Raw genomic sequence first — 26952 nt, 5'->3', positions numbered from 1 at the left:
ACAGACCGGCTATTCTTTACAATTCAAACATGGTCCCCCTCCCTTTTGTGGTGTAACTACAACGTTAGTCACGGATCCACAAGACGTTGTGGTATTGTCTCAGTAGGTGACAGCCCTGCTACAAAATCAGGCTATTTGCACGGCACATCCTCTTCACCTGAAAGAAGGGTTCTCCTCCAAGTACTTCCTGGTGCCCAAGCAGGATGGTGGCCTTAGACCTATTCTCAGTCTGACAGGTCAACCTGTATCTGAGTCAGCAGAGCTTCAAGATGTTGATCATGCAACAGCTGTTGTAGTCAATAAGGCCAGCTGACTGGTTCACCACAGCAAACTTGAAAGATACATATTTTCACATCCCCATAAGATCAGGGCACAGGTGGTACCTACAGTTTGCTTTCCAAGGGACAGAGTACTTGGTTACCCGGACGACTGGCTCACTTGTGCTCAGTCTCCAGTGCAGGCAAAGGCCCACACGGAACTCGTCACTGACTACCTTCAACGGTTTGGCATGTCGGGGAATCATGCAAAGAGCCAGTTCACACTTTTGTGAGACAGTCTCCTATTTGGGAGAGCATTTGGACTCCAGATCCATGCTGTCTACCATGTTGCCCTATTCTTAATTTTCTTCTTTTGAACAACATAGGTGGTTGAGAATGACTAATTAAAGCCCATGCAAGTCAAGTTATGTTTGTTCACTAAGGCATCTTTACTGTATATTGGTTCTTTAAGGTGATTTTATTTGCTAAATTGAAGACATATCAACTTAAGAGGCGATCAAATAATTGAATCCCAGGGCACTTAATCTCTCTGTCAAAATCATCTTTTAGGTGCTGAAAATGTAATGCCCTTAATTAAACCAGCAACCACTTTATATTGTATTACAAATCTCTTTTTCCAAATTGTCTACCAGACCAATCATTTCCAGTTTGTTCAGCAGTGGAAGAGAGAGTTAGCTTATGGCCATACAATCAAGACTGAATATGCTGGACTGCCTTTTTATCTTCATTTTAAAATTAATGTTGCTATTTTTAACTAGTCAACTGAGGCTGAAGGAGGACAAATTTAGTTACTGTTTTGAATATGTTATGTAGCTTTAATAATGAAACAATATTGAGCCATCGGAAAAGGCAGTTTCTTCTGTTTTGAAGAAGTAGGCTGTAACTTCCTGCTCACAGCACCACCCAGCATGTACAGTAATTACTGAGAGGGTAAGAACAGGGACTGCCAAGAACAGGAATTCCTGGGGAAACATTAGAGCACAGGAAAAGAAACCCGAGACGGAGAGCTTGAGGCAGCACACTTAGACAAATACAGTATGGCCTCTCAGATATGCTATTATTCATTACACAGTGCACACAAAGGAGTTTTGTATTTTATGCTGCTGTGGTGGTCATAGCTGCTTGTCTTTGAAGAGTGTCTTCTTTTGGATATTTATATAAAACACATTTTTAAATTGTTGATAAAGCATGAGTATGTGCGAGCAGTTTTAATTGTTTATCGCTTTTCAATGTGCGTCTGGTTCATTTTTCAAAACAGATAAAGGACCCTATTACTGACTTACTTAATCCACAATATTTTCCATATTAAAAGTAAAAATTATAAATGATCCATAAACAGTCACATGGGTTTTTCAGAAATAAAAAAAAAGTTAATATCACAACATCTATGAAAAAGTCTTAAAATGACCTCTTGCATAACTAATTTTACCATTACATTGAAATATACGTTATTTCCGTATTTACCTGCTAACTGTAAAAACAGTAGATTGTATATTCACTGTGAAAGTCTGCCTCTCACAGCTATATACATACTATAATAAAAATGAATTTGTTTTACCAGGTCTTGTGATCCATAGCTACCTTAGTGAGGTAATTTCCTGTGAAAGAATGCATGAACATTGCATCAACATGCCACATCATTTATTAGCTGGTTAATCTAGACCTCTAATCTAGAACCACAGTCAGGCAGACTGGTTTCAAAGGTGGGAGGGAGTACAGCCCAGGCTACCTTAGGGAATTAAGCAAATAAACATGGTCTGTTTTCACATAATGCTACAATATAAACATACCAAGGAACCTTGTGGGATAAAATAGTCATAACAACAGAATGTTTGTAATTTACACTAAAACAATCTGATGAAAACCTATGTATAACTTTTTTCTAAAGATGATAACAGTAATAGTAACAATAATAATTGTGCTGTATATTTGAAGGAAAAAGTATTAAAGGAATCAAAAAGTTTGGCTTCAGGCAATGTGGGCTAACAGAAGAGCATGTTTGGTCCATAATATATACATATAAAAAAATGTCATCAACTTTCATTTAAAACAGGTTGCCTTTAAGCGTCCACGTGTAAAGCACCCTTAATTTATGTGGATGACAGTTTTTCAAAATAAAACTTTGACGAATCACACCCCACTTCAGAAAAAATGTAAGCACAGATTATTTAAAAAAAAAAAAGAAGCATTCTAAACACTGATACGCTGATGAATAGAGGTGCTGATGGAAACTGATCAATGCAAACTTTATTATGGATTTAGAAAACAGTAAAGTCAGCTCTTAGCAGGACAGAATGGATCAGCAGATAAAAAAAAAAAGATGCATTTGGGAATTCAGTTTGGCTTTATACATGCTGTCACTTCACGTAACTGCCCATTTTAAACATGTAAAATAAAAGAAAAAAAAAGCAAGCCATTAATACAATTACTGTACCATTAAAAATCTAAATTAAACTTTTTTTGCCAACATTCCAGTCTGTGTGTGTGCGCTTTCTGTCAAATTATAACTATACATATATATATATATATATATATATATATATATATATATATATATATATATATATATATATATATATATATACACACACACACACACACACACACACACACACACACACACACACAATATGTCATTGCAATTCTGACAGTTAGACTCATTATCTTCTAAGTTATTTGTAGAAGAATGTGCTCATTCTGTATGTCTTCTGTAGTGAAGACACGTTTCACAAGTTAAGGCTGTGCGAGTTGTACCAGCTAGGGGGACTCCCTTCTCTGTGATCTTTGACCTCAGTAATCTGCATAAAGGATGACAGGAATTCAACTATGTTGAAACCGTGGGTAAACTGTGTTGCAGCGAGCGTTGAAGTTAGACAGCACTGCTAAAGTACGGGGGAAAAAGAAGGTGAAATGAAATTTAGGATAACGTTCTCGAAACGGCTACATTACCAAAGATCTTCAGAGACTGCATGATTGTTGGTACATAGGCCCATGAAACGAGCAAGAAATGGGGCAGACGTCAGTCTCAACCTTGTCTCAGAATGCAAGTGGTAAGTAACATATCTCGTCCTCAAGAATGATCTCATTTATACACTGTATCTAGCAAGATACTATGTTAATACTTACTGTACGGCAAGAGTCTGGTGGGGGGAAATATTTTTAAAACATATTAAACTTGAGGTTAATACAGTAACTACAGTATAAAAGTCAGAGCGCTTTAAAAAAGCGTTGATGTGGAGGTTGGTTGACGTTCAAAATAAACGTACAAAATACGTGGTGATTCTTGTGTGTTTTTTTTCCTACCGGTAAGAGTACCGGCAATCGGTTGTATGGAGTGTTGTTACAGTAAGTTCTGTACATTTTATTTAAACGGCTATAAGATACCCCTGGAAACAGGACTACTTCAGTAAAGAGAAAGTACTCGAGTGCACTCTGGAAAATTAACAATGTTATATAATACAAACAAGCTTATTATTGTTTGTGGAAGCTGCCTGTATTTTTATTTATTTATTTATTTACCCCGGAGAGTGATATTGTTTATCATATTTTGTTAAGTTGGTAGCTAACAAATGTAATAAGTTACACAATTATAAGCATTTACAACCTGATACGCATTAGGAACTCGGAAATGGTAGCTTGTATTCACTTTCTGTTATGTCAGAAGTGTATATTTTCTTAGTTTCACTTGTCAGTGAAAGGAGTTTTCAAGTTCAGTTTCACAAAAGATGTCATTTCGATTTATGACGTTCCAAGGGTCTAAAATTCAGAAAAGATCAAGAATAAAAAGTAGCGTGTGGAATATGACCATATCTAAATCAGACTGTCACATTGTATTTAATTACAGTTATATTTTGGTTTGGTTGATGTTATTTATGGGTTTTATAGCTGATTAGTTAATGGGGAAAATAAAGTATGTTAAGCTAAAACTTCTTAAAGAATTATGTTAACAGGGTGCAACAAAGGTGCAGCACTGATAATGACATCTCAACATAGTCAGAATTCAAAATAATGTAAAGTATGTATGGTTTTCTTAGTTTACCATTATGGTATACCATTGTTGGAAATTATGCAAACTGTACCATTGTACCATCTAGCATTATTTGAGAATTATGGAAACCATAGCATTGTTGGACATTATGGTCGATTTTGCATTTTTTGTGTCCTGAGTGAAAGCCCTTCGGGAGTGGTCTGCCTGTTTTATGTGGTCCCATGTCTATCCCAGCTGGAAAACAGTTTGTGTACTGTCAGTAATACTGTCCTGTGCATGGATGTTTCATGACATAGAGCAATATGATTTTCCAAACAGTTTTGCGTTCAGTTATGCATTTCTCTACACAGCAACTTTGTGTGCAACATAGATTTCTACTCCCGTGTGACTTCACAAGGGATGTTTGAGAGGATAGTCACCACTGTGCAAAAAGGTTAAAGTAGTGTCTAGATAGAGTATAGTTTTCTTTGATTCTTTGGTATTGCATAAGAATCAATGAAAATATCAGGTGATTTCTGATTTCTTTTTTTTTAAATTTATTTTTGTTATTTTTTTTCTGTTTGCATCGTGAACTATAATAGAGCTTTAACATGTACTTGTAACCGCTTGCTGCAACTGGCAGGAACATGACTATTTCACTCTGATCTCACCACAAGGGAGAGACAGCTTGTGTGAAGCAACCTTTGGTGAATGTAAAAAATAAACTAGTAAACAGCCAACACCTTTTAGTGCAAAACTGACTACATGTCATTTTAGTTGGTCATACGTTACTCCTATAAAGTTTGTTAATTTAAAAAAAAAAAAAAAAAAAAAAAAAAAAAGAATGAATGAATGGTGCACAAAAACATCATCATGTATTTCCAAAGCAAAATATTGCAGTTGCATTCAAGCAAATTACCAGTATTAGTGGTCTGGTGTATTTCAAAACTAGTATGAACAGTCTTCCTTGACCACGCATATTCAGTTACTTTGCCCTTTTACATAAGATGGGGTACAAAGTGCAAGTTAGTTAGAAAAAGAACTGACGAGACAAACTCTGCATGGTTCTGATATGACTTTTGAGTCTGCAAAGTAGTTGAATTGGCCAGGTATCTCTCCAAAACATTGATCAATCATTACCTTCATTCTTTCAACCAAAGTTACGGAGTCTGAATTAGCAGTAAAGTCTGTCCTACAGAATGGGCCATAGTCCTCATAAAGCATCAGCTATTCACAGGTCGAGGCAACACGCATATATTGGTGGATTAGATGGGGGAAAGATTGATAATTTGGACTGAAAGGAGAGTGATTTTGATAGTTTTGGGTTTACCAGTTTATTCTTAACGTGAAGATCTTACCAACAATAGGTGGCATCTACATTAGTGCAAAACCTGCCTAAAACTGTTTTCAAATAATATTGATGAATTAGATGTAGTACGGGACTACATGACCCTCCTTGTTTACTTCTATAAAAATTCTTTCGTGTCTGAAGAACCACAGAAAACTTGAAGCCTACAACTGAGTAGAAAGTTGGTCCAGCTTTCACCTACTCCCCAGATGGAGAAATTAACCAGCATTGTATTGAGCCAAGGCTTTCAATGTCAGATTGTACTTTCTAGGTTACTTTTTAATGAAAAGCTACATGCAATGTTATATTTTGTTTTTGTAAATTATTATTTTGTTACTTCTGTAGCAATGAGGAAACCTTTTTTGTTTCTGTTCGACTTTGTTGTAACGGGGATATCGTTGCCCCTAATTTATCATATGTATAATATTTGGTATTGCTGGATACTGAAAGTGGAAGAGTTAGGAGTCCTGCCTCCTCAATAATTCGACACAGTAAAGCTGCCGACTTTGTGGCCTATACTTTAATAGAGTATATTCCACATTTTTTTTTTTTTTTTTTTTTATTACAGAACATCTGAGTGTGTACATGGTAAAGCAGGGTAGGGCTATCACATGGTGAAAGGGTTTTCATATCAAAATAAAAAGTATAGTTAGATTTCCCCTTCTATGTTGAAGATTTAATCTAAATTAATTTGCCATTACAGTAACAGTTTCTACCTGTGCATAAAAACGTTACAAAATACCTGGATGTGAGCTGTGCGGCGCCGACAAGAAGAGGTCCGAGGCAGTGTGAACTTGAGACTGTAAAAACCATCCCTTAATTTACTCTTAAAACATCTAATGAATCACTTGCAGTTTCTGATTGCTGTAGTCAATGTATACAAATGAGGCTAACGTGTGTTAAAAGCAATTTTTCAGATTGTGAAAAAGTCACTATTTTAAATGAAGTGATGTCGCATGGCAGTCAAACATGAAATAAAGGTTTGATGAATCAAAAACAGTCAGATAACTGTTGGAAACAATCCTTAGTAAGTAATTTTGGGTCTGGCACTTTGATAGAGGCTTGTGTAATTAGACAAATGGTAGCCACAGTCGGCTATAAAAATGTTGGTACTGTCTGCGGTAAAACTGAAGTAAATGCTATATGCAGATTTGTCAGAAACAGGTTTGTTACAAATTACTACTGAAACGGTAAAGCTCGTGAATACCAAAACCACAAAGCTTAAATTGAGTTAAAATATTTTTTTATACTGTAATGTACGTTTTCCGGTAACAACTCAAATTAACAATCCATTCAGCTAAACGTTGCCTAATTAGTAAAAAAAAAAAAAAAAAAAAAACTGTCTTGTTAAAATGTGTATGCAAACGATAGTAAGCACAGCAAATAAATGAATTTGCGCTCTCATCTGATTTATTTCTTGTGTATATTGTGCAGCCTATAGTAGTAAATACATTTATTTAGGTCCAAAGTCAAGATTAACCGTGCCTGTCCCAGTTGGTCGAGGACCTTGTCAACTCAGGGCATGGGATATGCATCAGACTTGGAGATGGCATTGACCTTTCTAAAATCCACACAGAACCAAGTAGAGCTGTCTTTTGTAGCCACCATCGTGATTGGACTGCACCACTCGCTTCGGGAAGGCTCAATGACTCCAAGCTCCAGCATATCCCTCACCTCCTGGCCAACTGCACCCCTGCTGCTTTCTGGAATCCAGAATCTCTCTCTGACTGTGACACCTGGTAGAGTAATAGTAGCATGTTTAATAACATTAGTCCTACCGGGAAATTTAGAAAAAAACCATCGCCAAACTGTTTCACCAACTTGAAGAGCTCACGCTCATGATCAGGAAGTAACTCTTCCCCCATCGGAATATTAACTGTAGTGGGTGGATTAATAGTGGGACCAAAATCCTCTTCTAAGCTGTTATTAGCTATAAACAGGGCCTCCCATTCTTTCCAGGGTTTTAGCAAATTAATCTAATAAATTTCAGTTTTATTTTGGCAAACGGGTTGTCTAATTTCACAGATTATATTATGAATTGCCCGTATCACCTCATGTGGTCCCTGCCACCAAGCCTACATTGGAATCTAAACTGTATGAAATAACAACAGTACCTTATCTCCTGGCTGAAAAGTCAGAATCCGTGCTTGTTTATTGTACTGTTATTCTTGGCGATGCTGAGTCTGTTTTAAATTCAACGGTATTGACTCTGGATAGCTTGTCGCATAGTCCACTACTACTAAAATATGCGTATATCCACTCAATGGGCCCACTATATCCATAGCAATGTGTTCAAAGGGAATATTTATCAGGGGCAGTGGGACCAGCGGGGCTGGGCGAACCCACCGCGGTGCTACTTGCTGGCATTCCGGACATGCAGCTACATACCTTGTCACCTCACTATATACTCCTGCCCTATAAAATTGCACCAGTATTCATTCCCGAGTCTTTTTGCTACTTGGATGTCCTGAACAAGGGATATTGTGAGCCAACCACATGATCTCACTTCAAATAGACTGGGGAATGATATACCCTATACAGCAACTGCGTGAAATACAGTGTGTTGAGGGTGTGTGTGGCCGACTGCCATCTACTTCCTTCCCCTCGAGACCGAACCTGCCCCCAGATGTTAGCCAGTTTAGGGTCATTTTTTTTGTTCCCACATTAGATGAACATCTCGGTCCCAGAGTTTCGGTATATCAAGTGGGGCTATTGTAGCTTCATCACTAGGGGTCACTGTAACCCAGCCAGGCAGGTCCCACTGAATCCCAATCCCCTTTCCCTGGCGTTGGAGACATTAAGGTCTCCTACCAAACTCGTGTCTCATTGATGCTCCCTCCCATCGTTCCACCCTTTGCTTCTGTTTTGTTTTCTTGGGGTTCCCATGGTCTTACCTGAGACTGGCTTTCACATTTTATTTAGCTCTATTTCAAAATGTGGCCATTCTCAACCCAAAATAACTGGATGCGGCAGCCTTCTTGCCACAGCCACGATTACATGGCGGGTATGACGGCCTACCATCACATTTATTTAGTGAAGAGGTAGTCCTGTTTATCTCCATGGATACAGGCTATTACCACTAACCCACGTGACCACCAAGAGAGCTTCCAGATGTGAAGTACCCCTTAACACAGGGTGGTTCCCCTCCCCTGTCTCTGGCATTTAGCCAATGGTAAAGCGACCTGTTAGTCGGTGTTGGTATTTTTACGTACTTATGCTTGTGGTGTGGTGTACAAAAGGACTGTCCAGGCAATGTTCCCAATGCAAATCATCCATATTTATTTAAACTACTAACAAATAATAAACAGTTGCCCCTATACCAACACTGGTATAGGGCAGGGGTTGGCAACCTCGGCATAACCTGGGGCTGCTGTAGCGGCCCACAAAACAGCTTCTGGGCTGCCATCCACAAAACTGAACAATTTTTAACTCAATTGTCAGGTTGTAGTACACCTTACAGAAACACACTGGGCGAAGCATAGAGTACAATTATACTGTATTTATTTTAAAAAATGGAAATCTTTGAACTAACTATTACTGCTATACCGCCGCTATCGTCTTTTCAGTCAACAATCTTAAATAACACTGAAATCGCAGTGTGAAACCACACAATCCAAACAGTGCTTATCTTTGCAACAGCAAAGATAACTGTTTAAATGGGTTTCATTTACATTTACTAGCTGCCCAGTACTGTTTCTCAAAGAAGAAAAAAACTCCAACGAAAAATAAGTGCGCAAATAGTATTTGAAGGTACGTGGATTCCCACTAAAAGCAGTCATAACACACAAATGCAGGTTTAATCTATTCCCATTTAACATTACATGCAGTTATTAAACTGTATATTTTGCTTCCATCAAGGGGGGGAAAAAAAAAACATTTCTCAAATTAAAATTTATTTAATTTGGCCAGCTTCACCGCTGTCATTCCGCTGGCTCAGCACTTCGCATACAGTTACTGCATAAGCATTGACTACGTATTTCCACGTGATGTTGGCTGTGTGTCTTGGAACTGTTGCGTAACAACCATGAACAAGTGTGAGAAAATCACTCCAGCAACAACACAGAAGCTGGCTGTGCAAGTGCCAAGGCAGCGGATCTAATTTAATGTTTTTTTAAATGTAATACATTGATAAAGAAACTCAGAGGAGCCGCCACCAAACCTCAAATGATACGCCATTGGCCCGCGGGCCGCCACTTGCTGACCCCTGGTATAGGGGAAGCCAATAAGGTGGGTCGCAGTCCCAAATGAAAAACACTCCAAAACTACAATCCTCTGAGCACGAAACTGTGATCTGTAGGTCCAGGGGACGTGGTGCTCGTGTTCCTGCTGTGCTTGTGCCGTGAAGGATTGTTCTCAGGGTTTAGTGCTGGCTCTGTAGCTACAGCTCCTGGGTCTCTCACTCCTCCTCTAAAACATAAACAAACACAAAAAAAGAAAAAACCGAGCTCTGGTGCATTAAAACATTAACGTAAGGGGCTGTGCTCGCACAACTGCATCCCCTTTGTACCATCAAATCTAATTGCAATTAGCCCGTTGCTGTGGTCTATCCAATTGCAGCTTGACCTGTGTCTGATCGCAATGGAGTTGTTTAGAGTACTTGCAGCTACACACTTTCCCCAAGATGGCCGGCTTCCGGTTTTCACCTACCGTCGGGTCCACCAGTTGAGGGGAACACATACAACAAGCCTTGCACAGCGCCTTGTCTGGTTGGGAGGGAGAATTACAGTTCCAATACCTTTGCTCGTTATCACAAACCTGTATATATGTTTATTTGAACAAAAAAATGAGGGGGTGTCACAAAGACGGCTGTAGTGGGTGACGTCAGAGCATAAACAGGAACCAACACAGAAGAGACACAGAGAGGTGGTGTTTGGTGAAGCTGAGCGCTTGGTTGTGCTCAGCATATAATGATTAAACAAACAGCAAATAAAAGGTTGAAAGACAAACAAAACACAGGACACGGCACTTGAGGCCAAAATAAGTAGACAAACAACGTACTAACACTGAACAGACAGACAAACACGGTGAGTTAACTTAATTTACGTTTTTACTTTCTCCTCTCTACACCTGTTCTCCACTCACCGAACACACGACCCCGAGTGAGTGAAAAGATGCTACTATAGCGAGACTCGATTGCTAATCAATCATTCAGTTGGAGTCTCGGTACAACTGCACGTGATTTAATAAGTGCAATTACATTTTATTTGCACATGAAGTACTGTGCAATCCTCGTGCCTAAATACAGACATTTTAAATATAATCCATATTATATCCCATGTACCAGTGACTATACACCAACATTAACACACAACATACAACCCCGAAATACACACGGGTGGGGCAACATTGCCACAGGGGGCAACACCCCATTTTGTGTGGGCACGCATAAAATACATTTGAATTATTGTCATGTCAGATGAGTGGACCAGTGTGAACAGCAGACTTCTAAACGTGTGCCATGTGTATTTCACCCTCGGAACGGATAACAGGAAAGTGACATTTCCATGATATACTTTCTTAAAACCAGCATACACAGGAACATCTTGTATGTAAACCGGTTCAACACAGGCATGCCGTTGTCATGTGGAATATGACAATCGGACTCTTGCTGCTGTAATTGTAACTAAAGCACCTGAAGACACTTCAGATCTGTCATAATGTTTATAGACATCACTTGCAGGAAACCTACGAATTATATTGCAACAGTTCAGAAACCCAAATGTCCAGCACAGTTGTGTGAATCATATTTTCAGTCTTCCACTAACACAGTAGTTCAGTCTACAAATAAAGGTGAGAGTAAACCTATGTACAGTACTCCAGAAATTAAGTTTAGCGTTTTACTGGCATTATAATAGCTAGGATAAAATATAATAAAGGCACGCTGACTGACTGGATGTTCTAAAACAGGTTCACTACTGTGTTTACAGCTGGTAGTATGATATTTAATGGTATTGACTCGTACATGTTCACGCGAATCACTGCAAAACTGTAAGAATACTATCGCACCTTTCTGTTATAGATAATCCGATTTCTTTTAGCTGTCTTGCTGAAACAATGCTTTTTTTAATTCGTTGGTGCAGCCGCCATGTTGAGTTTCAGCAGAGACATGAGTGAGTCATACGATGAATAAACCCGCAAAAAAAAAAAAAAAAATGGACATGGTATGTCTTCTTTAATTTTTATACACTTAAATGCGTATTTTCGACTAATGTGCTAATTACATTTTTAACCGTTTCAAAGTGCTTTATGTGATTTCTGAAATGGTCATTTTTTAAAAGGGAAAAAAATCAAAAACCGTCAAAGTGTGAGTATTGTGATTTTTATTTATGTTTACCGGATTATTTGTACTTCTAAATAATGAAGGAGGATTGTGCTTCAGTGGTTTTAGTATTCAATTATAAAAACTGTAAAGTTCATGAGCAGCACTCTTTATAGAGGCAGAATCACCGAAATGCCTGCTTCGCCCACCCTGTACCGGTAGATTCGCTGGTGCCCGAGCGAGCTGTGCACTAACGTGACTAATTTTTACAGAGGGAAATCAGAGAGTCTCGATTTGAGGTTGATAGCTTTGATAATAACTTGCAGAAGTTAATAAACTGAGCGAGCATTTTAGCCTTAGAGGGAACACTGGTAAGGAATGAAAAAATGAAACACTGTTGTGGAAGCTGATTCACATGGGTACTTCAAGAAATGGCTTGATGAGGTTCATGCTTTGATTTATAAACAACCAAATGAGCAAATTGGGCAAAATGGACCTCCTCTTGTTTGTAACATTTCTTATGTTCTTAAAAAATCACATATAACATAACACCTCCATGAATATATACTTTTAAAATCTTTTAGAAAGTAAAACAAGTAAGCACAGTATAATGCTAAACTAGACTAGCCTGTGATTCATGTACACTAAAACCATTTTTTTTAATGAATACAGTAATGTGTTGCATTAGGGTTTTCCTAATTTTAACACTGTGTTTAATTTACAATTTTAAAGTGTTAGATATTTTGAAAATTGCCACTTCCAAATAATTGAATAAAATTAGTTCAGTGGATTAAAAAAAAAAAAAAGAGAAATTCTGGCAAAGAACTGCTTTACTAAAAATGCTGCTAATGTATGCAATTTAATAGTGAAACATTCAAAGTTAAGCATGATATTTAAATGCTACGTTTCTAAAACAAACAAGCCACTAATGTAGATGCCTTCCTTTTACGTGCTATTAGAACAGAATTCTGTTTAAGCGTATTCAAGCCAAATGCCTCCGTCAAAACAACACCCCAATGCACCATAAATAAGAACGTACCTCATTTTACTAGTGAGAGGAGGCCATTTGGCCCATCATGCTCGTTTTGGTTAAAAATCGTACAAAGAAAGAAAATTGGACAAACGACAACCACTCTGCTAACAGTGAGATGATGAGAAATTCTTGTTGTTTTTTTATTTTTATATATATGTAATGTATGTAGAATTGATAAACATACCATGTCAATATATTTAAAATATTCAAACTGTACAGAAAAGTAAAAGATTATCTGTATATTTTGATCTAAAATTACAGTGAGATGGAGTCTTTTTTGTAACTGCAATTTTTACGCAAGAAACTTGTCAAATGTCAACTTGGTGACACAGATTTGTATGATAAACTGTGACCAAGTTGACATGGCTTGTGACTAGGGCGGCAATCTACTTTATTATTAGTATTATTATTAGTATTATTATTAGTAGTAGTAGTAGTCCCATTTAAATGCCTAATAGGCTACTTCACCTCCAGCGTCATTTGCGATGACTGGAGAAAAAAATTCAGATTAGCATCCTCTTAAAAGAGGAATTAGTAGTAGTAGTTTTAGTTGTAGTAGTGGTAGTAGTATTTTTTTTTCTCTCCATATATCCTTGTGTGTTTAGTCAAGCTTGACAAAGCCGGTTCTTCGCATCCTTTCTGAAGCACTGCCGGCACATGTTCAGACCATATTTACGGATCAGACTGTGCCTGTTTGAGCATGCTTGGCAGGAGCAAGAACCCTGGCCGTATTTTCTTGGGTGACTCCAGTAGAGTTGCTGATGCCCCATCTTGTCTCTATCGCTCGTAGTAGTCGTAGTAGTAGAATTAGTGTTATTATTATTATTATTATTATTATTATTATTATTATTATTATTATTATTACGTAGGCATCCGTACAAGCAGATGCCTTTATCCAAGGCGACTTACAAGTTCATAATTTTTTTAAATTATATTTATTTATTCATTTATTTTTTGTTAGATGGGGTTTAAACGTGTCATCTTTTGTTTTCTGTAGGTATGGTGCAATTTTGTAGGCATGCAAACTGAAGGACACACCTCCAAAAATTGTATAATACATTAATCACCGTTTTATTAAATTATGAAAGTTATTATCCTATAATTTACACTTTTGTGTTTGCATGCAAAGCAAAAAGTTATTTTAATACATCTATTTTTTTAAATGGCAATGCCTAAGAATTAAATCTGTAGAGCAGAAAAGACTTGAAGACAGAGAACGGCAACGAAAAAGAAGAGCAAAAATCAAAGCTGACCCAATCAGAAAAGCAGCATATGATGCAACAAACAGACAACTTGGGCATAACGGTGTGGGAGAAGGAAAGATAAAGAAGCCTGATCTAAGCGAGAGTTTTGGAAACTGAAACAGCAAGATTGAAGGAGAATGCGGAAACAAAACAAATTACTTATATCACCACTGGAAAGCCCAGAAAATGTTCATGAGCAAAAACAAATACCACTGATATGTATTTTAGTTTGTATACAACTATAAGTTGCCCTGGGTAAGGGTGCCTGCCAAGAAATAAATAAATAATAACTAAATAAATATTGCAAAACACTACGCCAGATTCTTTGACTGCTGATCACGACAAAAAATCTCAGGAGACAAAATGAGAAAGAGAAATAATATATACAATATTTGGAAGGCAAACTGAGAAAAGAAACTGCCAAAAAAAGAGAAGTACAGAAAAAGATACAAACGACTACAAACCCAATGTGAGAATGTCAACTCTCCAACATCATCAACTACAAAGTTGTTGAGAGGAAGTAAAGTAAAGAATCCACAAGTTGTAAGAACTCTTATTTACCATAAGGCTCTTACTAAAGAGTTGAAGATGGCTGGACTTCAGAAAATTAAGATACAAGGAAAAATCTTGAAAAAGTATGAAGTGATTAAAAAAAGCTCAAGAAATTGGATGAATAAAGTTATGAGATCCAATTGCAAAACTACATCCAAAACTAGACTAAAGCTGCTGGAAAATGATGTTAGTCTTTCCGGAACAAAACTGAACAATCACCACCTACAGAAATGACACCACAGCAAAGAAAAAGGACAAACAACCGCACATGATATTGTAGGAAACACTAATCAATCTTCATATGCAGTTCTTACAAAGCAATCCAATAAGCATTAAAGTCATTCTACACCTTCAGACAGCATTCAACATGAAAATGCATTATTAATGTGCAATGTCCTACTAGAAAATGGAGTACTTTGCCCGAAAATATAAGACTCTTTTAGTCTTTTATATGTTTTTTTTTTCCCACTAAAACCCAGTCAGAAATTGACTGAAGATGTGTTAAAGAGATTACACAATCCGATGATCAAGTACTAATGCACATTGACTTTTCAGAAAGTTGGAACTGCAAGTACCACAACGAAGTACAAACAATGCACTTTGGACAACATTTAGTGAACTTGCACACAGGTGTGCATTACATTAAGGAAAAGACTAGCACATTTTGCACAGTAAGCGGGTCAATGCGTCAAGATGCTGCAGCGATATGGGTATACAGTCTACCTTTACTTAGAAACATCAGAGATGAATGTCCTGAGTATAAGAAGATAAATTTTTGGTCTAATGGCCGAAGCAGGCAATACAAAAACAAAACCAACATTCACCTTTTTTTAGAATTAACATTTTAACTTGGGTTTACTTCAGTGTCATGGAACTTGTTTTCTTCAGGGCATGGGAAAGGAGTCCCAGATGACGTGGGTGGAACGGTTAAAAGAAATGCAGACAGGCTTGTTAAGCAGGGAAAACACATTTTGTCACCACAAGAGTTTTGTGAGAAGGCTGGCACCCATCTGCAGTCTGTGGTCTTACATTTCATTGAAGAAGAAAGAGTAGGAATCTCTGAACTTCCTGATCTGGAAGCAATACCTGGAACAATAAAGATGCACCAAATGGTTTGCTCTCAAGGAACCTCTGGGCCTACCAGAGCACACAGAATCTTGGCTTGCATTTCCAGGCAACACTGTGCAAGTGCTTCAGTCCCCAGGTGTGTTATATCACAAAAAGATCAGAATTGAAGGCTCACAAAGTTCAAGGAAAAGGAAAAGGCCTTCAAGATCAAGAAATCTACACAAAACGGTATTAAAACTGTTCTAAAGATCATTGGTAGAAAAATATATTGTTTTTGTAAAATCAAACAAAGACCATTGTATTGTACACGTCTCTGTTTAATTGTGTACATTTCTAGGAAGAAAGTAGAAACAATATTATCATTTTTTTGTATCATTTAACAAGATCAGATAGATTTCTTGAGGGACCACAGTGTTTATCTTGTTGCCATATCGACACAAATTTGGTAGGAGCTTGGCAACTGACACCAAAATCATGACATCAGTGTATGTCAATTTCAATGTATTGTCTAGTTTTAGGTCCCAAAATGTTCTACTGCCTCTATAGTAGAACATTTTGGGACCTAAAACTAGACATTACATTGAAATTGAGAAAAGAAATCAAATTTACTGACCTATCACATTACATACACATAAAATACGGCTTAACAAAAAATCCAAAGACTATAAACACATTGATAAAATTTGACACGCGGTACAGTTGTAATGACATATGTTGGTAAGTTATATTTTTGCAACTTCTAGCAAATACACTGTAATGACAAAATATTCAAGCATCAATGAACTCCCTTTTGAACAGGTTCTAGCGCATTCCTGTTTTATGTGTTATCTTTGCTGTGTTTTTGTAAGTAATATGCACTGCGATTCACTTCCCTAAACTAAAAGAATGGAAGAAATTACTAAAAGTAAACTTAGGCAAAGAGATCGGAGTGGCGATGTGAAAGATCTTTGAATAAATAGGTGGCATTTCCTCCTTTTTGTTTTTCACTTTAAAACACTTTTGACATTTTGACTGACCATCTTCAACCAGATTGCTATTGTAATCTGGCTGAAATCCAAAATAGTTCCACATCAAACTTCTCTCTGGAATGCTGCAGTTAATTTTCCCAGAGCACACAGGGTAATGGGTCACTTCCGCTAAGCGGAAATGAGTAAGCTTAGTTCATGTTGTTTTTTTTTTTAAAGCACGCAAATTAGAGTTTTGTTTTAAAAACGGCAAAAAATAAAATGTGGTATCCAAAAAACCCCAATACTTCAATATTTTTATTATCGAAAGATTTTGGTGTCATGATATACCGCGGAACACTAGTAGCCCCTATGACCCTTAGAGTACCCCTAGGAGTATGTGTAAATATAGTTAGTATGAATATAATAAATATTCATTTTGTTTAATCAAACCTTGCAAAAATGCCAACATTACAGTTGTTGATGCTGTTTAATGGTCATTAGTTTACCTACGCTGCATTGCTTACAAACTAAAAACAAAAGAAAGAAAGTACACATCTAAAACAGTAAATTCAGTTTTTAACAGGATAGAATTGATTCAGTTGCACATAAAAAATTGGTTGTGGGAATTCAGTTGCACTTTTTACATGCCATCATTTCAGTAGCCTCCAGTACCTTGCACACCCCACCCCCCACCCCATCTGCATCAAAAGGTAACGGACACATTAAACGCGTGCTGACTGAAGTCAGAATAAGAAATACAACACTGACTTACTGGTTTTTCATAGAACACTAGTTATGACAAATGTGCATAACGTATATAGTATGACTTCAAACTTCCACCCCGATTTACATAGCAAGGTCTGTGCCACTGCCATTTTAAGACTGTATAAACTGTTGTGCTTTCGATTATCGTTGGACTTCAGTGCATTGTTAAGTTCAATGCTCTGAGTTTTCATTTTTCCACCTTCCATGCACATACAGTTGAGGTTGAGGTGATGCATCGTCTCGATTGTCAAGCCTGTGCATAGTTTTTGTGTAAAGGGTTTAAGTAAAGGAAAGCTTCTTTTTTTTTTTTTTTTTTTTTTTTTAATTTAATTTGGAATGTTGAATTATTTTTTGCATTAAACGCAGAGCTTCTGTGCTCCCCTCAGGTCTGACTCGCTGAATCTGCATGCAATTGAGCTCACCTTTTCCTTCTTCTCAGTTCTCAATAAAAGCACTGGAGGCCTCATCTATGGTCTCAAAACCATGATTTTTGAGAATGCAGGATTTTGCATACACGCGACCTCTGGAGACAAAATCTGCATTTATTAAGAAATATCATAAAATCAGTCAGCCCCTTAGACTGGCTCATCTCTATACTTCCAATATGGCTAAATCACAGAATATACCTTCTCCATGCAGAACAAAAGCTGCAAATAAGGTTTGTTTTCTTTACAATAAAATAGTTTGGACAAAGATTGTCAAAACTAACAAAGTCTTTACAGTGTGAACAGCAGATAACAAAATAGTTTTGAATACAGCAACGTGTATTGTCTCTTCAGTGGCTTCAAAGTAGATGTTATTATTTCAGCAATGGCATCAGAGTAGATGTTTCTCTGAGCACTCTGGCATCAAAGATGTATTGCTATATATACCAGCTTTACAACCACATTTCAGTCTTATGTGCAGAAAATCATGCAACAGTACACCCAAAACCATAACTACCCCTTTTCTCCTATCTCGGCTCTTTCAAAAAGAAACACCTTTGAATTGCTTCACTTTGCTCCCCCCATGTCTCCTTGGTATCTTCTTTACTATTTCCTGGCAGTCAGCCAAGAATGCATTGCCTATCTCTCCCATCTGTATTTTACAAGCTGAAGGGTAGGTTTAATTAAGTGTTGTACCTGTCAATAGCCGCAAACCAGTTGTAAACGAGTGGGAAGTCTTTGGTGAAATGTACTAAAAAGCGCAATGCTATTTGACTTTTTAGGGAATGCTTTGTGGGAGCAGCTTTTTAAAAACATTTTTTAAACAGTCGCAGTTGTTGCTGGCATTTCCCAGTGCCTTTTCATGCATTGCCAGTTTTGGAGACAAACAGTGAAATACCTATTTTTTCCTAGAACCATGGGGCAATAGACTACACACATGTGCCGCTAACCCCTACAGCTCATTCTGAGCATCTGTAGGAATAGGAAAAACACCTGTTCTATTAATATGTAGTTGGTTTGTAATTGTGCACAATTTAGCACTGCATCTCTGACTAACTTAAATAAATCTGGATAGTATTTGGTTTATAGGCTACTCATGGTAATACAAATTAGTGGTATAATGCAAAATGTGTTGCTAGTCTCTTGAAATTCGTAACGAGAATTGACTGTCCTTGTGAGCATCAGAACTTGTCGATGCGGCACCATGATCTATGTAGTTACATATTTACATATAAAGTTAATATTAAGTGAGAGTAAACCACTTTCACATAACATACTTGGCTCTGAACCAATAAAGTATGACTGGAGAATGTTACTTGTTTATTACATATATTTTTGTATTTCAAGAAGCGCAAATTAATTCAAATACAGCGTTTCGTAACAGCAAAGTGTTATTTTGTGTCTTACTCGTGTGCTGGAATTAACCATTTAAAGATCTGCCGCCCCTCCCGCATCCGCAATAACAATGGATAACACACTGTTGAAGGTTGGGAGTACGGGTTCTGATTTTAACGTTTAATGGTAAATGTCTGAAAAATGACTCGGAGATGAGCTTTTTTTTTTTCCGGCTGTCACTGCATCACCAAAACTACTGTAGACATTGGGGGGGGGGGGGGAATTACTTTGGAGGAAATGTAAAACACAACACATAGATATGAGAAAGGATATGTATTTGTTTTATTGAAAATAAACAGTAAACAGAACAAACTACTGAAAGGGTTATAAAAAAATCAGTGTTTGTGGTTTGGACAGCAGGCTAGACTATATTTTGAAGTTTTGGAGGGTGAAAAAATTTGCTTTTAAAGTTAATTGATTTGTTCCCTTTTCAAGTATGAAATGTAACCATTACCAAATGTGTATTTACCAGGTAAAGAAACCTGAATAGATATACCAAAGGTGTGTGCCAGTGCCTGTGATGCACTTATGGGATGTGTAACCCACTTGGCAGTTTTTTTTACAGTACTGTACTGTACCCAGTTGCTGGCTGTAGCAAACTGAGGCAGCAACTGTATATTTTTACTGTACGTGCCTTGCTATTTGCATAATGCTTGGGTTTTATCCCTGTGATACATCCAAGGTCAGCCTGCCTGTGGACAAGCAGATGCTCTTCCTGCCTGAGGTAGGAGCATGCAAAGGAGGTACTGGTTCAAGGAATTCTGTGCACATTTCCAAGCTTAGGCTGGAGAAATGTCTCTCTCTACATCCCTCACTCCTGCACAGCGCTCTCCCCCATCACTCTCATAGGCTGTTCCCAAGGGAGAGCCACACACCTGGGAATGGAGAAGCTATGGGCAGCAGTTTTCCACTAAGGAACTGCCTATTCAACCAATGCGTTCACCACACGTGTGTTCATAGTAAATCCTCAATCTTGTAACACGTCAATTAAATATTTTTATAAGAGAACTAATCAACCTAGATAAACTCTAAGTTATCAATTTATAGAATTGTTCTTACACAGGCTTCCTCCACTCCTGTCAGAGCATTGTACGTTTCAATGTGGAACAACAAATCAACAACAAATCACTGTTTCTAACCAAACATACCTGTCCTTTTGTTCAGTTTTTCGTGTACAACCTCCTTTGGTATCCCTCTTTTAGATCGAATAGTCCCAGTGATGTTTGTATTTTGAGTCTGTAAGAACGTTGCATGCTTCGTAGCCATATACTAATTGTCAACAATAATAAGTTGTCCTTGATTTAGTACAGGATCTGCCAAATACACAACAATCCTTTCAGATGTGCTGAGTTCACTTGCTTCTGGATAGAGACGTCAAATGTATTCTTGCCGATTTTTTTTAAAACATTTTTTTTATATATATTTAGAAATTCCATCTTTTGATCACATGCAAAACAGTTTGATTCCAAATGGAGATCTTTTCGTTTTTATGTATTGCTGAGAATGAAGTCGTCCTTTTCCACAGTACAAGCGCCTCATCAATGGTGATGTGCTGCCCCGAGTCGACCAATAGCATTGATCTCTCTCTGTTATCATAGAAAGAAATGTCTCCAGCCTTGTAAGCGGACAGTCCTTTTGAACGTCATCAGAGTCGGATCATCTCAAAAACTTCATAATACTGAGAAAGCGTTTCCTGCTCATTATTTCTTTACAGAAGACAGGGGGACCCTGCATCAACATGTTTTGTGACCAGTGCATAGCCATACGCGGGAACTGGTTTACACCCATCAAAAACACAAGAGCAAAAAAAAAAAAAAAAACATATGTCACATTTGGTAAAACATTGCAATTTCAATCCAAACACCTTTCCATTTTTATTTTGGTTTTCTTCAGTGCTCTCATGCCTCTTTGTTGGTGCATGTACATAGGAATGTGATTATCTTCTCAGTTAAAAAAAGCCTGAAAGCACTGAAGTGAAGCACTCCAACTTGCAAGTTCCACGGTGGAGTGTACATCATCATGCATGGGTACAAATTCAAATGATGGAGGACTGGCATCTGCATATGGGTCAGTATCACCCAGACCCCTGCTGCTGTTGGTTCAACTTCTTCTTCTTCGTCATCATCATCATTGCTAAATGATAACTCGGCATCAATGTCGCTGCTTTCATAATCCTCTGAACACATCTCAAACTCCTCATCGCTTCCGTTCTCAGAAACTATGTACACTGCCATATTGTTTCTTTCTAATCAAATACCAATATAAAATAAAGGTAAACAAGCAAAACTGCAAAAATAATTTTATACACACACACACACTTTTAGACTGTTGTTTCGTGCGGTATCTCCAACTCTTCTCAATGTCTTCACAGATAGATAGGGAATTCTGCACGGAATGCAATTGGGTAGTAGTCACCTGATGATTTTGATCTCTCCTTCCCAACTTAAACACGTATCACATTACTAACACTGCCTTAGGGCATGTATGCAAATGAAACAGATTGGGGGAAAAAAAAAAAACATACAATAGATGGCAAGCCTTGACTTACACAGGTTTGGCATGGTACAGCAAGTGCTTTTTCATTTGACATACATGCGTATGTCCTGGAGCTGAAGTGGTTAAGTATTAACAGGTTATAAAACAGGACTGTTATTTGTGAATGAATTGCTATCGGTGCCAAAAATGTTCTTTTTAAGCAACATTCATGTTCCTTTAGGCGGAGCATTTACAATGGGAAAAATCTGTTTAACCACAAGGTTGTTGTCTTAGCTGAAGTGTTCTATTTGGAGGTGTTCCTAGACACAGACTATAAACTCCAGAAAAGAACTGGAAATGGTTACTAACTAACTACTGAGTGGCAGCAAATTCCTACATTTCTATTGGAGGATTGTAACATGCTTGTGAGATTTAAAACAAGATTACAAGAAACATAGGACAGTTTGATTTACCCACTTGTGGAATTTTAAACAGAATTGCAAATTGTGGTGAAATGTTAAAAAAAAAATGCCTAAACACACAAAAACTCCAGAAGAATATGCCATTTGTCCATAAGGATTTTGTTGCAGAAGACAGCAAAGGAAAGAAGGTTCTGAACTGAAGTGTGCAAATACTGTCGTAGTTACTACTGTGAAACCGTATAATAAAAACCAAAAACAGAATATATATTTATATTAACATTAACATAAGATGTGAACAGGTATTTACATATGAAAAGCAATAACTTGCTTTAACCCTTTGCAGTCCATTTATTCAGTGCCTGTCAGGCGTGTCAGGTCATTTTTATTTTCATAGTAGTGCATACTGATAAATCCTCTCCTGATAACTCATTTTATCACCAAACTCCTCAGTAATGCGATCCAAGTCATTATTTTACTACTATAACATCTCAAAAAGCTCTGCTAATGTCTGTGACATTCTTTGAGCGCTGAAAAAAAATAATCCCATGATATCATGATATGGAAATTATTACTGATATCAAAGTATCGATACTGGTGCCCATCGCCATTAAATACCAACTGTGAAGGGGAGACACATTACCCATTGGTTCAATAGCTGCATAGAAATCTTGCTCCTCTCTTCCCCTCTTTGCTCTATTACACACTTTAAAGGGGGGGGAAAGCAAAATAAAAAACCTTAGTCACCGAGGCCTATATGGATAAAAAACACCAATTCTCCCAATTCTGGAGGATATGTATATGAAGTCTGATCCCAAACTCTGCTCAATTACACAAGGAGCTATCATCCTTCACACTCTAACTTAAAGAAATAAAGGCTGATCTTTCCCTTGATCGATCATCAGTAGATGACAACAAGAAAGTGGTCTCCCTCTGCAACTCCAGAGTAGACTGCCTAGAAGCCAAAATGGCTGATTTGGAGGACAGGAACAGTTGAACAACCTTCGTCTCATGGGCCTGCCTGAGGATTCGGAAGGTGAGAGCACCATCACTTTTTTAAACAAGTGCCTTCTGCTGTGGTTTCCATCCTTGGCGAACAAGAAGATAGAGGTTATGAGTTCACACCGCTTTTATGCTGATAAATATGCTGAACGATACGCCTTGTACGCTAATCGCCAACCTATGGCGCTGTTCAGACCTTCCGATAAATTGCAGTCGACCAGAAAGGCCCCTCCTCACCACTTCGACAAAGCTCTCAGATTCTATCCGGACTTATACTGCCCAGCGTAGATGCTCATTTGCCTAACCTTTCACTTTGGCCCACTCCCAGTAACATTATTCACGGCTCACAGACACATATGTTCCATTCTCCGTCTGACGCACAGGCTTTCTTGGACTCAATGGACATCCACGGCTCGTCCCAGTCCCAGAATCCACATAATCGAGCTCCTCCTGCTGACGAGATGGAATTTAACAAAACAATGCAACGGTCTTCTCAGCGGCAATTGGATTTGTAGTGATTTCTGCTCCATCAGATGGTCCAGTCTTTACATCTACCGTCTAACTTTGACATTGGGGATCCATTTTCCTGGGACAGGTTATTGTGTGGGCGTTGTCTGTGAGACTTGTATTAGGAGCTGCCTCCAACAGTAGACCACACCGGTGGGGGGGCACTGTGATGATCCTTCCAAAGTGCTCTGTTTTGGGATTTCTGGGGGTGGGAGGGTTATGGGAATGGTGAAACTGGTGGCTACCTCAGTGTCTATTTCTGCAACAGATCTGGGATGGATGAAATTGAATCTCGGGGGTGCCTATGTGTCCCTGAATGAATGTTAAAATAGTTTTCGATTCCCATGACCAGTCCTTCTGTCCTGTCCTGGAATGTCAGAGGTCTAAATTCACCTGCCAAATGCACAGCCTGCCTAGATCGTTTGCGCAGAAAGAAAATCGATCTCTCCATGATGCAGGAATCTCATCTTAAACAACAAGATATACCTAGGTTTCTTTATTTCTTTGACCAATCTTTTTCTAGAATTGCCAGATTTTAGTTCTTGGTGCTGACATGAAGCTGTCATGAACTACTGTGTAGACAGGTCTACGTCACAAGAAGGGAGCTCGCAACGTTTAGCTTCCTCTCCACTGAAGGAACTCGTCTCCGGCACAGGGGTTGTTGATATCTGCTGTGTGGTTTAATTTTTTTTTCGAGACATAAGTCATTCTCTAGGATTGATTTTATTTTTGCAACACAGTCTCTCTTTTCTGAAGTAGACTTTACCCATAAGCCTCTCCGACCACCATTCGAACCTATGTAGAGTAATTTTAACTGACACACTGAACCTAGATGGCGCTTCAGTACTACATTGTAGGAATACTATTTTTGTGACATTGTATTATTTTATTGTATTGTACTAATGAAAAAACATTTGATCGTGAAAAAAAAATACCAACTGTGAAAAAATACATTTGCCAACTTTAAGAACATAAGAAAGTTTACAAAAGAGAGGAGACCATTTGGCCCATCTTTAACTTAGGACAGGGTCCTTATTACTGTATTGATAAAGCATATTGAAAATGCCTTGGTTCAATAACAGTGTAGTTTTAAAAGTATTCAGTTGCCTGAACAAATGATAAATTGAAAATATTTCATACAAACCACACCACAACGTAAACTATTTAACCTCCTTATACTCTGGACAAAAATCCCAGCTGTTTTAGTCTAAATAAAAGCACCAATGTTGTTAAAATGCCAATAGCTCCGGCGTCTATTTTGAGACTCGTCGTTTATTATGCAAGATCAGTAACATGTGCAGGTACTTCAGATGCAATCATGAAAAAGCTGCCTGCACACACCTTACAGAAACAACATAAGTAAATTACAACATTCCAGCAACGTCATTAAATGTTGTGTCAGTGTGTAATAACAGTTGGTATTGTACGCCGCCAAGTATAAACGAAAGTGTATATTGGTAAACAAGGATATGCAAAACATTGGAAAATGGACAAGCAGTTGAACAAATCTGTTTTGCAAACCTTAATTGCATCTACCACTATTTTAATAATAATAATAAATAATAATAATAATAATAATAAAAACAGTAAAATCCACTAAAGACAGCCCTGTAAATATAGGAACACAAGCATGTATTAAGGTAGGCTTGCAGCACAATAAAAAACAAACATTTAAAATTAATAAAAAGTTATTAAGTATCATCTTTATTAACACATATATTTATTGTTCACCCTCAAACTGTGTATATTGGTAAGCATGGACAAGCGATGAAAAATTAACCAGCAACAAATCTTCACTGCAAAACAACCACTTGAAATACTGTGTTTATACCAAAAATAAGTTCATGCTGTTGGCCCACAACACACTCAAAAATGCTTCAAACTATTTTTAAAAATTAAATCAATACAAGTACCAGTTTTCATAAAATCAAAGCAAAAGTGACTAGTCTGTTTTTATAACTTGTACATTAATAAGTAAGACCGCTGGAAAAGGTGCAAAATACGAACCTTCATTGCAAGACTTAAATGCAAGAAATACTGTTAATACAAAAAAAAAAAACACTCACAAATACACTAAACAGCCCTGTTAATATCAGAAAACAAGTCTGTATTTTTCTTACTTTCAGCACGCTCAAAAAAGCTTCATAAGTGGTTTTAAAATGAATAATTATGCATTATGTGTACCTTTTAGAATAACTTAAATTCAGTTTTCTTATCATTCATCCTGAGCCTCAGGGTCTCTTTATTGCTGCTGAAAAACAAATTGGTAAGCTCGCTGTACAGCCATGTGTGTGTATTGGCTGGAGCATTCAGTATGACATGCATTATTATTCATAACAATAATATCATATGCAATACAGATTGAGATACAAATGGTTTACTAAACTTAGGTGGAGCAGCACAAATGCAACACTACTGTCTCTACCTCTTTGTCCTGGAACAATGTTTTCCTGAGTGCATATGGTGCAATTATAATGAAGCCAGATGCAATACACATGCTAAAGAATTATTCAATTGTCATTTCATATTTTTCCTATGACTTTTCTTTGACTTGTGACAGTTTTGCTTTTATGCTTAAATGTGCATGCTGCAATAGGAAATCTCAATCACTGGTATTAGCATCATTTCATTAAATAGCCGTGGGCTACACCAGTTAGTAAATCAGTCTGATAGTCAATCAGTATTTTTTATTAGTGATGTAATGTTGCGTACATGTGACATTACGGTATTCTTATGTTTAATATGCAGATGTGCACCCCTGCTGTGAATTTGTATTTAGAATAACACTGATACATGTGAATTTACCTGTCAATATATTTTGAGTGTATGTGTGCAGGCATCAAGCTCTTTTGACAAAAAATCAGATTTTTTTTTTTTTTTTTTGATGAATCTCATTCTCATCGAGACCAAGATTCGCTCAAGTCTCTCAACAAGAGGTCTTTCTGTACGTCTGAGGATACACTTTAAGAGAGACTTTTCAGTGGCTTGCAAGTACAAATCTGAGTTTAATAAAAAACCTGAAAGATGAATAATGTTGCAATGTCACATTGTTTATATACTGATTTTATCAAAAAAAAAGAGCCTGAAATGGTGCTTGCTCAATGTGGGTTCAGTATAATCGTAAATTTAAAAAAACTACTCGCTTCTAAATCTTTTGTAGTCATTTTTGTATTACTTTAGTATAAATACATGTTAATTTGGAATCATATGTTGTTTTTTTTCTGACTTTATGTGAACGAAAAGACACACATTTGCCCGTTTTCCCATT

At 37.4% G+C, this 26952-nt stretch overlaps 2 protein-coding genes across 2 annotated transcripts in view; one reads left to right on the top strand and one right to left on the bottom strand.

The window, feature by feature from the left end:
- Nucleotides 1–3080: 3080 nt before the first annotated feature.
- The window catches only part of LOC121316039 (phosphatase and actin regulator 2-like), a 58782-nt gene continuing 34910 nt past the window's right edge, over nucleotides 3081–26952 (top strand). Inside the window, exon 1 of the mRNA XM_041250741.1 lies at nucleotides 3081–3328. Coding sequence (XP_041106675.1) covers nucleotides 3286–3328 — 43 coding nt within the window. The 5' untranslated portion in view covers nucleotides 3081–3285. The remainder of the gene's footprint in view (nucleotides 3329–26952) is intronic.
- On the bottom strand, nucleotides 13109–13659 carry LOC121316040 (40S ribosomal protein S29-like). The gene has a single exon (XM_041250742.1). The coding sequence runs from the start codon at nucleotides 13653–13655 to the stop codon at nucleotides 13491–13493; it is 165 nt and encodes a 54-aa protein (XP_041106676.1). The 5' UTR covers nucleotides 13656–13659; the 3' UTR covers nucleotides 13109–13490.

Source organism: Polyodon spathula, chromosome 5 (genome assembly GCF_017654505.1).
Source record: "Polyodon spathula isolate WHYD16114869_AA chromosome 5, ASM1765450v1, whole genome shotgun sequence".
Lineage (NCBI taxonomy): Eukaryota > Metazoa > Chordata > Actinopteri > Acipenseriformes > Polyodontidae > Polyodon > Polyodon spathula.
The sequence above is the reverse complement of the archived record's forward strand: the minus strand, read 5'-3'. Positions and strand labels throughout refer to the sequence as shown.

Bases quoted from the DNA above. Each gene is read 5' to 3' on its own strand.
- LOC121316040 (XM_041250742.1), bottom strand. From the start codon at position 13,655: ATGGGGCATCAGCAACTCTACTGGAGTCACCCAAGAAAATACGGCCAG.